Source organism: Struthio camelus, chromosome W (assembly GCF_040807025.1).
Source record: "Struthio camelus isolate bStrCam1 chromosome W, bStrCam1.hap1, whole genome shotgun sequence".
Classification (NCBI taxonomy): Eukaryota; Metazoa; Chordata; class Aves; order Struthioniformes; family Struthionidae; genus Struthio; species Struthio camelus.
Genome location: NC_090981.1, coordinates 66,484,505 through 66,497,885, shown reverse-complemented (window position 1 = coordinate 66,497,885; position 13,381 = coordinate 66,484,505). Strand labels below are relative to the sequence as shown.

At 41.2% G+C, this 13,381-nt stretch overlaps 1 protein-coding gene across 5 annotated transcripts in view; it reads left to right on the top strand.

Moving 5' to 3' along the window:
* Positions 1 to 13,381, top strand: part of LOC104138494 (dymeclin) — a 231,246-nt gene that overhangs the window by 124,695 nt on the left and 93,170 nt on the right. For 3 of the 5 annotated variants that reach the window (XM_068924731.1, XM_068924732.1, XM_068924733.1), the window contains exon 14: positions 11,010 to 11,174. The exons of the other annotated variants lie outside the window; for them this stretch is intronic. In XM_068924731.1, coding sequence (XP_068780832.1) covers positions 11,010 to 11,174 — 165 coding nt within the window. The remainder of the gene's footprint in view (positions 1 to 11,009; positions 11,175 to 13,381) is intronic. 5 annotated transcript variants of the gene reach the window in all.

The window sequence follows — 13,381 nt, the reverse complement described above, 5'->3', positions numbered from 1 at the left end:
CTCGCTCTGGAAGGGATGCAGTGTGCGATTGGGATGGGAGTTGTACTGGGCCGGGATTTTGCAGTGGTGTAGCCTAGTGGGCTCATGGCATTGTCTACTTTCCACGTCTACTTCTGCACCAGCTTGCAGAGGGGGCTTGAGCAAACTTGCTTTTCTCTCCGGTTCTTTTCATATAAAAGACCGGAGATGCAGCGTGTCCTGGGGCAAGCCCAGGAAGGGCTTGTTGGCACTGCATGGTGTTACCCACTCTTCTGCGTATTATGGTAGAGTATGCCTTAAAAACATGGCTGTTAATTGCTGACTGTCCTAGCTCTGAAAGTTGTTGTGTGTTTTTTTTTTTTTTCTCCTCATCCAGATTTGCTAAAATCTCAGCTTTGGATAATATACTTCTGTTGCCCCTGACCACTTTGCATGTCTCTCCTGACTTGTAAGAGTGATAACTGCTTTGTGATAACTGCTCCACATGACTCTCTGGAAACAGTGCAATTTGATAATAGTCTTCAAATAGGAGACTTTTTTTGATGAAACCTTACAGTTTTTAAAACTGTTTGTCTTGCACGTCTGTTGCTATGGAGAGGAAGAAATATTTGGGGAAAAACTTCCTTAATACTGCCTCTCTCATTTGTCTTGAAAGGCTAGCCTGCCAACCCATCTCTTCCCTGCCTTTTGCCTGTCACTTACTGTTTGTCACCTGTAGCGTTTTGGCCACTGTTAATCTCCTGTAACCCATTTTAAATTTTCTCTATCTTGAATTATTGCTGTTGTTCCCTATTAAATTTGTGGAGATATACCACGTGAACTAATTTTGCCTGTGAGGCTCTTCTAGTGTTGTTTTACAGGTGGATTTGCAGAGTAAACTGAGATTGTTAGTCCTTCACGGATACCTGGTGTTCAGATCCCAGCTCCGTGGGCAGAGCTAGGATCGACCCTGGCACTTGTCCCTACTGCAGAGAGTGCTCTGGGCCCCCCAGAATGTCCTCTATCTCAGTTACAGATTACAGAATAAAATATTATTTTAGAAAGACTTTAATCACTTTTGCTTTGGTTTTTGAGACTTAAAGGCAAGAGAGGTGGTTGCTGAGGTTTGTGCAAGATGCTCGAAAGGTCCACATGTTGTTGCAGCTTCTGTCCATTCTCGCTGAGGCAGCTTGTAGAAGATAACGTACACATCACTAAATTTGTTATTGTTGTTCTGAGTTGGAATCAGTGAAGAGAGTAAAGCATGCAGATAATGAGTGGTCTTGGTAATTGATTAAACAAGCTCTGATAAGGGAAACTGTCATTTTTAATTTTATTTTATTTCTGAAATCTATAGAGCAGAAAAAACTTAGATAGGTTTCCTAGTGCAAATAAGATGCAGACAGTATTTCAAATAACGTGTTCATAGAGTAAAGAAAGCGTCGGGGCATTTCTTATTTGAAATCTAGAGAAAGGGTATCTCCAGTTTAAGACCCATGTGGGTTAGACATTTCCTGCGTCTACTTTACCTGAGACACTTAAGTTTTCAGTTACTTGAAAGCATCAAATTTTATTTTTATATTTTTAGGAAAATATAATTAAAATTATATTTTATATTTAAAGGAAAAATAATTATTAGGGATTTTTTGGTTTCATTTTCTTTTTTCCACAGTTTACAAACTGACCTTTGGTAATGTACTGTGGTGTTCAAAATAATCTGACAATTAAAAGCGTGATGTATTTTACGGAAGGAGACTCATTTGTAGCAAAATGTGGTATTGCTAGCAATTGCTATATGACATTAGTAAGTTCCAGAAGAAAAGCCTATACATAAATTTACTTCACTTTTTTCCCCCCTATTTCCAAGGAAATTGAACTGTTTTGCCATTCTGATTTAAAGAAGTTGATTGCACTTTCCATATCCTCAGCTGACAAAAAGCATCTCAAGGACAAACAGGGGCAGTAGTTTGTGACTTGATCTCCTGTGTGCTTGGATATTCCTACCTTTGCAGAGCACAGTCTCTGTGTAAGCATCATGTAAAAATACCAGTGTTTTGAGTACAAAACCATTTTTGGCATGGGGATGAGAAAGCCTGCCTGCCACCTCTTTAGGGAAAACCAAAAAAACTTGATATAAAAGCCTTGAACTTCTCTGTGGTCTTAAGACCAGTTTTCTGAGGTCAGACGAACGTCCAGTGCAACCTGGAAGCCGCCCTCCAGTAGCGTTTGCTGGTGGCTGCGTGGGAAGGCTATAGAGAGCTCAAGTGTGCAGTGGCGCTTCCCCCGTTTTGTCTCCCAGGCTCCAGCAGTTTGCTGGTGGGGGATTTACCTGCCTTCAGAGTCGGTGTTTGAGCGAGCTAAGCACTCCTAGCACCCACTCCATCCATGGCAGCGTACACCATGCTCTAATGTGGGGCCTGCTAAGAATTGCTTCCTTTTTTTTGTCTAGCACCTGCTATTTTCATTTGATGTCTTCTAATTTTTTGTATCAGTGTTACAAGTTTTGCATTTTAAAAAGTGTGTTCTGCAGTAACAAATTGCCCCGTGCCAGATTTTCTGAGATAAAGGAAAAAAAGCAAGAGGAAATAAAGAATAGTCTTTTAGAAACTATTATTTGTTATTCTAGTAGAACCTTAGGAACTGCAGTCTTGTCTTCTCAGTTTGTTTTGAATGAAATGTGTTTATAGGACGGTGTTCTGTAACAGAAATAAAGGGGTGACTCAAGATAATGGCTTGCTTGAACCTGTCTTTTGTCTTCCGTTGCAAGGTATTTGGCTCACTGACTGTTTCTCTCAGATGCAACGTGCACGGATTCCTTTTTAGCAATTTTCTCTTTGGAGAAAAATTTGGAGTATGATCTAAATAAATGCATGAATAGCGTCACAGGGATTTGTCTTTGACAAACTAAAATTGTATTATTACTGTAAGTAGAGATGAGCAGGAAACAAAATATATCATTGATTTTAAATCATACTTGTTTGTTGTTTTGTTTTTCTTGTAAGGCTGCTGCTTATTTCACATTTAACTAATATTGTTGTTTATATATATCTGTCTCCACAGCTTTGCAGTTCTGAGAACTAATTTCTGTCTTCAGATGTGTGGAAACAGGATAGATATGAGTGAGGGAGTAACTACTGAAGAAGAAAATAAACAAGCTACTGATAGCATATCCAAATGAACTGTGTCCATCCCTTCCAAAGAGCAGTCCCCTTCCAAGAGCTTTTTGAAAGCTTCCTTTCAAATAGGCATACACCACACAAGGAAATTCTGAATTTAGACCCCACACTTAAGTAAGGGTTTTCAAATAGGCTTGCTAACTGCTTTTAGGAGGACAGAATAATTGTTTATGAAATTTCTGAGTCTATAAGTACTTGAGGCAAGGCATTCCCCACCACCATGTTCTTTCACCGTAAGTTGCATGGCTCACAGGAAGAATATTGCGCTTTAAAGCATCTGGCACTTGTAATGGAGGGTGAAACTATAGGCGCAAAAGAGAGAATCAGGATTTAACAGCCTTAACGTGCATCAGGGCTTTGTAACTATTGAATGACTCAACTTTTTTAATGGTAATGGCCTTCAGCAAGTTTAGGAAAGAACAGGGTTTTAGGTAAAGTAAATACACTTAGTTCTGCAGTGAATAAATTTATTTGCTGTGAAGTTGTGTAGAGGCACGTTTCTATAACTCGTTAATTGTGCTCTTGAGTCCACAAATAGGTTTTTCTCCAAATACCACAATTTACATTGGGCTAGGATTAGAGTAACGTTGCGAAAAAGAAGGACGGCTCAGACAAGCCATGCCCAGGCCGGAGAGCCCTCTCTTACTGTTTGTTGGTAGTTGTTGGTCTCCTGACTAAGGACGTTCAGGTTCCTACAGGCCGCAGACCTGTGGCTTGTGCAGGGATGCAGATGTCTATGAATACCAGTGTAGTAGGCATCTCCCGTAATCCTCTGTAGAGTTTATGAATTATTGCAAGTGTCTAGCCAAAGGATGAAAGTACAGAACATTTCAAAAGCAACATGCCAGTAGTAGCATTTTGTAAGCTGCCAGGGATAGGTGCCTTCCAAAAACTGGTGCATCTGCAGGATAAAAGCCTTTGTTCTTTGTCTCAGACGTAGGTGCAGTATCAGCCCTTCCTCCTAGCTCTTTCTGTCTTTATTTGTATGGTCTTCAGTTCCTTGTGTCTGGTTCTAATATGCAAACTTTTGTTCTTTTTGACAGAGCTTCACTTGTACGGAGATAATTTGGCCTCTCTGTACAAGAATCTCATGTATCTATCATTTAATTTTCAATCTATCGACTCTATCAGGGTATCTCCAAAGTTTATTTTTCATTTCCTTGCTGCCCTTCACAATAAATATTTCTATGCATAAAGATAATATTCTTCTTGTAAGCCATTTGTGTACAACCCGTGTGGCCAGTGCTGTGACAGAGTGCTGCTTCAGGGCATGGGAACTTATGCTTGTGATGCATTATCACAAATAATTGCTTCTTAACTATTTAAAAAATTCTCAGGCTTCTCTGTTCTTTGCTGTTATGGCACCTTTAACCCTATGACCTCCAAACTGCTGTTTCACAATAATGTGATCAAAAATCCTGTCATGACTCTATGCTAAAAGATACAAATTTACTGATTATGTCACTTGTATCTGAAAAGTAGGCCTGAAAGAATGAGGTTTTTGTTTCCTTGTTTTTAGAAAGCTAAGTCATGCTTTTGAAGTTAGGAGAGTTAGGCAAGGATCGAGGAGGGTGGAAACTACCAGTAGTGAAGTAGGATCAAGTCAGGAATCACTTAAGAACTCACACACACACACGAGTCCACAGGATCTGAGTGTGCTGAGAGCTGACCTGTGCCATCTCAAGAGCACTGTCTGTCATTTTTTGGAAAGTCATAGAGGGAAGGTCCCCAGTGACTGGGAAAAGGCAGCAAGAAGGACATCTGGGGAACTACAGGCTGGGCAGCCTCACTTTGACCCCTGGGAAAATCCTAGAGCCAAGGCGTCTTGGAAGCCATTTCTGAGCATATGAATGAGAAGAAAGTAATTGGTAACAGCCAGCATAGATTTATCAGAAGCAATTTGTGCTTGACTGACTTACCTTGTTATTTTATCACTGCAGTTATGTGGATAAGGGCAGAGTGGTGGAAGTTTTCTATGTTGGCTATAGTAAGACTTTTGACAACAGTCTCCTTCAGCATCTTTGTATGGGATGTTATGGTCTAGATGGGTGGACTACTAGATGGGTAGACTAACTAGATGGGTGAAAAACGGACAGGATCATCGGGTTAATGGTTCATACTCTACCCGGATGGGAGTTACAAGTGGACTTCCTTAGGGATCTGTGCTGGAAACTGTCCTGTCTAATACCTTTATGGGTGACCAGGAGGGGGAGACAGTGTACCTTCATCATGTTTGTGGGTAATCCCCAGCTCTGGGGGAGCAGGCGTTACCCTGGAGGGCAGGGCCATCATTCAAAGGGGCCTAGGCTGGCTAGAAGACAAGGCCAATGGGAAGCTCATGAAGGTCAACAGGGACAAATGCCAAGTGGTACCCCTGGGCTGGAAATGCCCTTGCAATGGTAGGGGTGGGACTGCCCGGCTGGGGGCAGCTCTGCCAAAATGGTCCCGGAGGTCTCAGCAGACAGCAAGCTGAGCAGGAGCCAGCCATGTGCCCTGGCAGCCAAGAAGGCCAGCAGCTTGCTTGGCCGTATAAAGGCCTCTTCCTTAGACGAGGTCCCTTCCAACCTCAGCTGTTCTGTGATTCTGTGGTGCAATGGCAAGGGAGAGCGGTCAGAAGTTGAAACAGGGCAACATTTAGACTTGAGACAAGGGGAAAATTTTTCCCCGTAAGGACAGTCTGGCACTGGAGCAGGGCTCTGGGGAGATTGTGGAGTCTCCATCCTTGCAGATTGTCAAGACTTAATGCGATAAAGCCTTGAGCAACCTGGTGTGATCCCGTAGCTGACCCTACTTGGAGCAGGGGGCTGGACTAGACATGTCCCAAGGTCTCTTTCAACCTGAATTATGATTCTAAGATAAAAAGAAAAAACTGTTAACAGAAATTGGCAGGAAAAGGAGGAAATGTTTTGAATGCTTTACTGTTGACTGTAACATTCAATGTCATCTCCTGCATCCCCAGTACCAACTTTTGTAGCATCTTAAGTAGCTTACCTGTGCTAAGAAAGTGGCACCACCCCACCCCACCCCCCAAAAAACCAGTCCACCTTTCTGTTGATGCATGGTTGTCAGTTTTTCATAGTATTCTTGGTCCTGAACAAACAAATGCTTTCATAGAGTTCTTTCTGTTGTGGTTCATCAGTACCACGTGTTGTTACCCCGTAAATGGAAGAGTACTAAACGAATGGCAACTTTTATCCAAAATTCTGATTTATGCCACTGTGTTTTCCTATTGTCAAGAAGGCTGATGTGTTTGCTTTTGTGCTGTTTATACCATGTAAATAGGAGGTCACATTAATAGGAGCTCATATTTTAGCCAGAGTGTAAATTAGCCATTCCCATCTTTAGGTATCATTAAGTGTAAGTCCCAGTCTCCCTGCATATATACAGGTAGTTTGGAAGCTGACTGACACATACTGAAGTTTATTAGCTTATACTTCCACTGTTTATTTTTTTAAAAAGGCTTTTGTATTAGCTTTCCCGTAGAGTCGTGTTGCAGCATAACTCCCTCAACCTCTTCATGTAGCAAAAGACATTGTTTGCGTACTTTTCAAGTTCTGCTGCAGAAACAATATGACCCAAATATTTAATCAGGCTTAGCAGAATTGGCTTTTTTATGGCTGCAGATTAATCTAATTTCTCTGAGATAATGCATGTGGCGTGTATGTCTTGAAGACCTTACTTTTTCTGAATAATATTGAAGATTTATAGTCGTCTTAAAATCTGGCATGCACTGAGAGATTATGAATAACAATTACTTAAATATTAGCATTGGGAATTTATTTTCTTTTGAATCCTGCGTATGTTGCTTCAGAGTATATTGAATTTATGGAGTGGTTAGTGGATACTGTGTATTAACTGACTGCTCTTCTACACCATACTCAATTTGTTTCATTTCTGCATTGTTAAAAAAAAAAAAAGGCATTGGCTTGGTTCCATTAGTTTGTCTTTGTATTTAATATGAAAACTTCAGTTGACTTGAGTGTAGAAAATACCCACTTTCTGGTTTAAATAAATAAGGATGTAAGTGGCTTTGCATGTTTTCCTTGGTGCTCGTCTTGCTTAAGAAAATGTATCTTGTTCAACGCTGAAAAGAGTTAAACTCAAGTTCAGAGCTATGGGGTTCTTCTCAGCAAGGCAAAAGTCCTGAGTGTTTCATGGAAGGTCCCCTGAGGACTGCCAGACCCTCAGGGAGACCCAGGAAAGCTGCAGGAAGCCACTGGTTCATGCGAGGTGAGACTCTGCCATCCCAGGGGCAGCAGGTCAGGTCGGAGCTAAGCTGCAGCTCCTCAGGGTCTTTGATATCAAATTCCAATACATATATGAAAACCTCATTAGTGTTTTTTTTTTTTTTTAGTATAGTCTGAAGATGCTTCTGTTTAGCCTGAAGTACATGTTGAGGGTTTCTAAGGAAGAGAAGCCTTTGTTATCCTGTGTCTTTCCCCCTCTCATTTTTTGCCACATTTGCCCAGCAGTAATGAAGCTTCCTCCCTGCCACCTCCTTGCCTCTAGGCGAGATTACAAAATGCTGGGATCAGGGGAGGAAATCTTTTCACAGTTGCCAGAAACTTGAGTAGAAAGAAGGTAGTAGTAGGTAGTTCACAGGTCTGTCCACAGACAGGTTCTCAGTGCTGTCTTTTATAGCATGAAATTATTTTAGGTATGTTTTTATTCAAATAAGATGCTGCCTTTGCTGTTCACGAATGAGCCTTTTCTGTGTTGGTTTTACTGTTTAGTTACCAGAACTCAAAACATTGGTTGGATGTTTTTACTCTTTATAAGAAGGAGATAGTCTATTCTTCTTCTGGAGAAGTACTTTTAGTAAAAAGTATGAGCTGAAGTTCTGTTCTCAGAGTAAACAAAAGATATAAGTAATATGCATGTGTGCGCGCGCGCACACACACACACACATATATGTGCATATATATGCACACACACACATATATGTGCATATATATGCACACGCCCCGTCTACCATATATAATCATCTTAATTTCCTGTAATGTCTTTCTTTTCAAACTCTTTGGTCCTGTATTGTAGTTAGATTGCCTTTTGCTGTAAAGGAAAAGTAGTATGCCCGGTGAAACGTACTGGAACCAAAAATTTCAGTAATATTTAACTATAGCTGTAATAGCTGCTGGAACATTAATTTCTGGCAAACAGATAAAGTGTTGTTTCAAACTCAAGATCCATGATTGTACGTATCTACCGAATGAGATAAGCCTTGTTTTTATTCAGATTTAGTTCAGGATATTTAATAGCGGAGATGCTCCCTCTGTGACTCAGTGTAAGCTATCCTGGATTGGGATTGGGTTGCTGTTGGCATCAGTTTAAAATCACACCTTTGAGTAAACAAGTTCAGCTCTCAGTAATGAGGGCAAGGCCAGCCCTATATTTAAACCGTGGAAGGGAGGTGGCAGAGCGGAGGCTGCAGCGGGGACAGGCAGGATACACCGAGCGTGACCGATCACGCCACTTCTGGGTGCCTTCTCCTTTCGTCGGGTACTCTTCTTGTCCTCATCACCACGCTCCTGGGATCAAGTCTGCCTCTGAGACTTAGTATCTGTGAGAGGACTGAGAAGAGTCCTGATCAATTAAGCATAAAAAGATAAATGATAATGGAGGGCTTTTTCAGTTTGTTGATAAAAGCCAGACAAGATCAAGGAGACCTGGGAGGAGACCTATTCAAATGGGGAATAAGCTACAATTTCCTAGCAACGAGGGTGGTAAAACATTAGAGCAACTTACGAATGCTAGTAGTGGACTCATTTGCATCTTCAAAGCAGCATCCTGCTAAAAGATGCTCTTTTAATCTAGTTCTGGAAAAAATTCTGCCACCTCTGGGTAGCTGGAAGAGCAGGCTCATATGTTGAGGGTTCCCCCCTGGTTCAGGGGTCTGTAAATACCATTATGTGTCCCCTCCATCCACAGCCTGTGGAGTGAAGGGACAGCTCACCCAGCTCATAGTCTGCTGATAACGTTTACAGCTGCAGTCACAAAAGTCCTTGTGGCTTCAGAAATTGCCTCCTTGCAGCTGCTTCCTCTTCTGAAAATTAGTATTTCTGCAAATGAACTGCCAAAAAGAATTGTGTATTTCTCAAGTTTCAGAGCAATGGTAAGTAATTATTTTAACCCTGGAGTGAAAGCTATTTAAAGTAAGCCAAACAAAGACAGTCGCTGTGATAAAGTCTTGGGCTTAGAGCTTCACTGATTGCATCCAGGATGAGGCAATAGCGGGTCTCTTTGCTGTCCTGCTCTTTGTCCAGGGTAGAGAAATGATTTTATCTCCTGAAGGAGTATTGTGGCCCCACCTATGTCCAGTAGAGGCTTTACAGTGGATAACGCCTGCAAAATGGAGACAGTTGAGGTAAATAACTTACCGGTCAAGTTTTAACCTACAAAACTATGAAATGGCAGTTTCTGGATTTGGTGAGGGGGTTACAGACTAGAGCCCAGATTCTTGCTGCTTCACTCCAAAGTCATGGGAAGAGGCTACGTTTCAAGAATCACTTCCGCTCTCCACAATGGTAACTTCTTTGCCCTTAGCAAGCTTAACTACCTTAGCTCTCCAGCTGTATGTCCGTAGTGAAGAGAGACCCAGACTGATCTCTCTGCTTAGAGCATCGCTCTGCTGCCTTGTTTCTGTGGCAGGTGTCTCACCCCGTGTTTTTTAGGAAGGCGTAGTCTAAGTCTGAGATACTCTGGAAAGGGAGGATCCAAGAGTGGCTTTTCCCGAGCAGAAGAGGGTTTAAAACATAATCCATTAAATGACAATAAAAATATTTCAATAAGCAAGTTTCTACCAAGCATGCGGAGCGCTTTTCAATGTTTGTGATGTACCAGATTTTGAAAGCTTTCCTGACTAAAAGAGATTTCTTCACTGATTGCTTTTTATCAGAAATATTAGTCTGTTTAGGGTACTTTCTGGAGGGTTTGCCACCGTCAGTCCTCTGGGTAGAGTTCCTCACGTGAACTGAGCTACCACCCATGCGTACTGTACACTACTTTATTATGCGATGAAGCATTTTCTCTACAGAACTCATAATAATGTACTTGTGGGGTTATATGATGTATGTGCCTTGCCTGTGGTAGACTGCATCACTGTTTAACTATTAACTGCCCTGATTAGTTTGCTCCCCATTACACTGTGAGTGGGAGGGAGGACGTTCTGTGTGTCAGTGGCGCAGGCAGTATGGTGTCTTACTCAAGAGCGTTCAATGTTAGTTAGGATGAAAGTTAAATATTTTCATGATTACTCCAGAGTTTTCCCATGAAGACGATGGTAAAAGCTTTTTCAAGAAAGAGGTGACCAGGTCTTAAGTGTGTAACTCTGTTGTGATTAAGCACAATGTTTTAAGAACTCGAATTAACTACTGGGACAGTCTGCTTGTGGGATTGAAGGTTACAGAGCATTTCACAATAATCAGTAATTCTATATGATTTTTTTTTCCCCCTGAAGTGAGATGTCAGACTTCCATGAGTCAGTTGCATTTTGTGAATACTCCCAATTTTTAATGGGAAACTTTGTAAACCAGACTCGTACATTCATCTTTCCACGGCAAATTGAGAGAGGTAAAAATGCATCTAAATAATATCAAAAACAGAAAAAGCCCAATTACTTCTCTAATGCGTGAGGCTTGGCAAAATCCCTTTGCAGTCCTGACCGATTCAGTGTACGGCCGCTGGCTAACGGTTCTTGCTGTCTTTTGAAACTGTTATTTCATGTCGACCTGCTGCATTGCTTACTTAGGCCTCTCCCTTTGACTCTTGGCACAAAAACCTCTGTGGACGTTCAATTGAATTAGCTTTCCTAAAGGAAAATACCTCTCTCTCTCTCTCTCTCTCTCTGTTTTTTCTCCCTTTACCCTTGTCTTTCAGTTATACCTGCCGCCACTTGCGGAGATATGTCTATGTCTTGGACAAACTGTATTTCCCCCCCTCGCACTGCTCTACGCTGCAGCATTGCTTCTCGAGCCTCAGTGACAATGGAGAGGAGCTCTTGTCTTTAACTTGCTCTCACATTCTCAGAGCCTATGCTTCCAGGTTATTAACCTCTGCTCTCCCTTTACTGCATGCTGCATGCTCCGTGACTGACCTTTGCATGCTTTGAGTCAACAGATGGAAAACGTGAAAAAGGGCTACGGGGATGCTTTGTGTCTGTACGGCATCCGTGCTATGTGCCCGCAAAAATGCGGTCGAAATGGGGATTTAATAATGGGAGTTTGTTTTGATTCGGCATACTTGATTTGTCGTCAGCGACTGAGCGCAACTTCTGGAGTTAACGCGTGGCCTTTGGAAGTTTGAAATGCTTTCTGTGTCAGGATGAAAATGTGTTCGTCCTTTCGCAAAGCTGTGACATAAGAGCTGTGAGCTACGGTTCACAAAGCTTCCATACGCTTCTGCCGCCTATTTGGAATTGGTGCAGAGATATAAGTTGCCTTATGTGTCAGCTTCTAATACTTCCCTGACACCCGTTGTTTCAGTAACGCAGCGTGTATGTCACTTTTCAAGCATGGGAATGATAAAACTTTTCCCTCAAATTCAGCAAATTGTCATGGATGGCACTAGATGATAAATTAGAGAACTGCCTTTTTTCGATATGCCTTGTCGGTTCTGATTATACAGAACAATAGTGAGACTCCATCAGCGCAAAATGGCACTCTAAAATCTTTGTTCCTGATGCAGAATTATAGATGCCGTGCAGGAATTGTAAAATAGCAGGGATTTAAAAATAAATTTGACTTGTAATACCCAAACGTTTTCTCTAAGACATTTTCTCTTAAGTAAAAATGCAAGTTGAGTTATTTCACTGTTGATGCTTTGGATAATTTCATGTATTAACAAAGATGCTACAAGTTTTAGGCAAACAAGGAAAAAAATTGCATGACAAAATTGACCAGAAGATGGAAAGCATCCAGAGTGGAAATGTAGCTTCCCAGCTAAGCCAGCATACAATAGCAACAGACCACACAGTAAACATAAGTAAAACCAGCTTGATTGTCAGGGGAAGAAAATGTGGCATGCAAGCTGGATGAGAGCTCTTTCTGTACAAAAGGAATTTTATAGTGGTGCATAATGATGGAGAGTTACACTGCAGGATCTCAACAGGAGCTGAAAATCTAGCTGTCCCAGCGGCATTCTGCAGATTAATTTGGAGCAGGGATACAGCATTAAAGCAAGCAGAACCTTAAAATTTCAAAGACGTTACTTTAAAATGAATGATAATAATAAAGACGGCAATTGACACAGAAATCGCATTTAAGATGGACTGTTATACGTGTAGGAATGATATCCTGAAAACATAAAAGAAAGGGTTTAATTATTCCAGCTTGTTTATGTATAGATTTGGTAACTCTCTCTGGAAATGCTGCAACGTCAGTTGGCAAAATCGTCCATGGGAAACTGTACGCTACTGCATGGGTATTGCGTCCTTCAGAAAGACTGAAGGTGAAACCACTAGTATGAGTGGTTTGACCTGCGTCTCGTACACGTGGTGGCAAGGAACTGCTGGAAAAAGCAACTCTTGGTCACTAGAGGAGTATTTCCTACCTGTTTCTGCAAATCCTTGCTATACCCCGTGCAACAAGGACATTTGCAGAATCCCCACTAATCGCTCTAGATTAGTTTGCTGGATTTGACGGACATCTAGGTAGCAGAAGGCACTGAGCATACACGCAATGTGGTTTTGCCAGCATACTGTAAAAACATGTAAGGAATAGAAAGACCTTGCAGTGCTCTTTTTTCAAATGCTAACGCTAAGTGATGACTGACTTTTGTAGTTGCATTTTTGAATTACTCTTTGTGGGGAGGCGGGGAAAGCTGCAGAAATTTAATTTTTTATTATTAGCACAATTTGCACAGCATCTTCCCTGCAAAATTAATACTGTTTAAAATAAATACAAATCTATGTCAGCAACTTAGAATTTTAAACAGCTTTACAATTAAGAAAAAGTGAAAATAGTGAGAAGAATAGCTTTGCTGGCTAAGTGTAGTACGTAGTAAGAATTTTTTTGCACAGATGGGGACATAATTTATTGCTATTACTCTCTGAAATGTGAGTTGTGCATCACTTGAGCTATATTAAAATATTTCAGCCTGGGAGATTGTAAAATCTCTGGTTTTCATTAAAAGCTGTGCTTTTATGAGATAAAAGAAGGTTATTACATGCGAGGTATTTGAAATGAAAATTGCTGTACAGGAAAACATGCAGGTAGCAGTTTTTAGTAGCTGATTTTGTTTTGTTCTGGTAA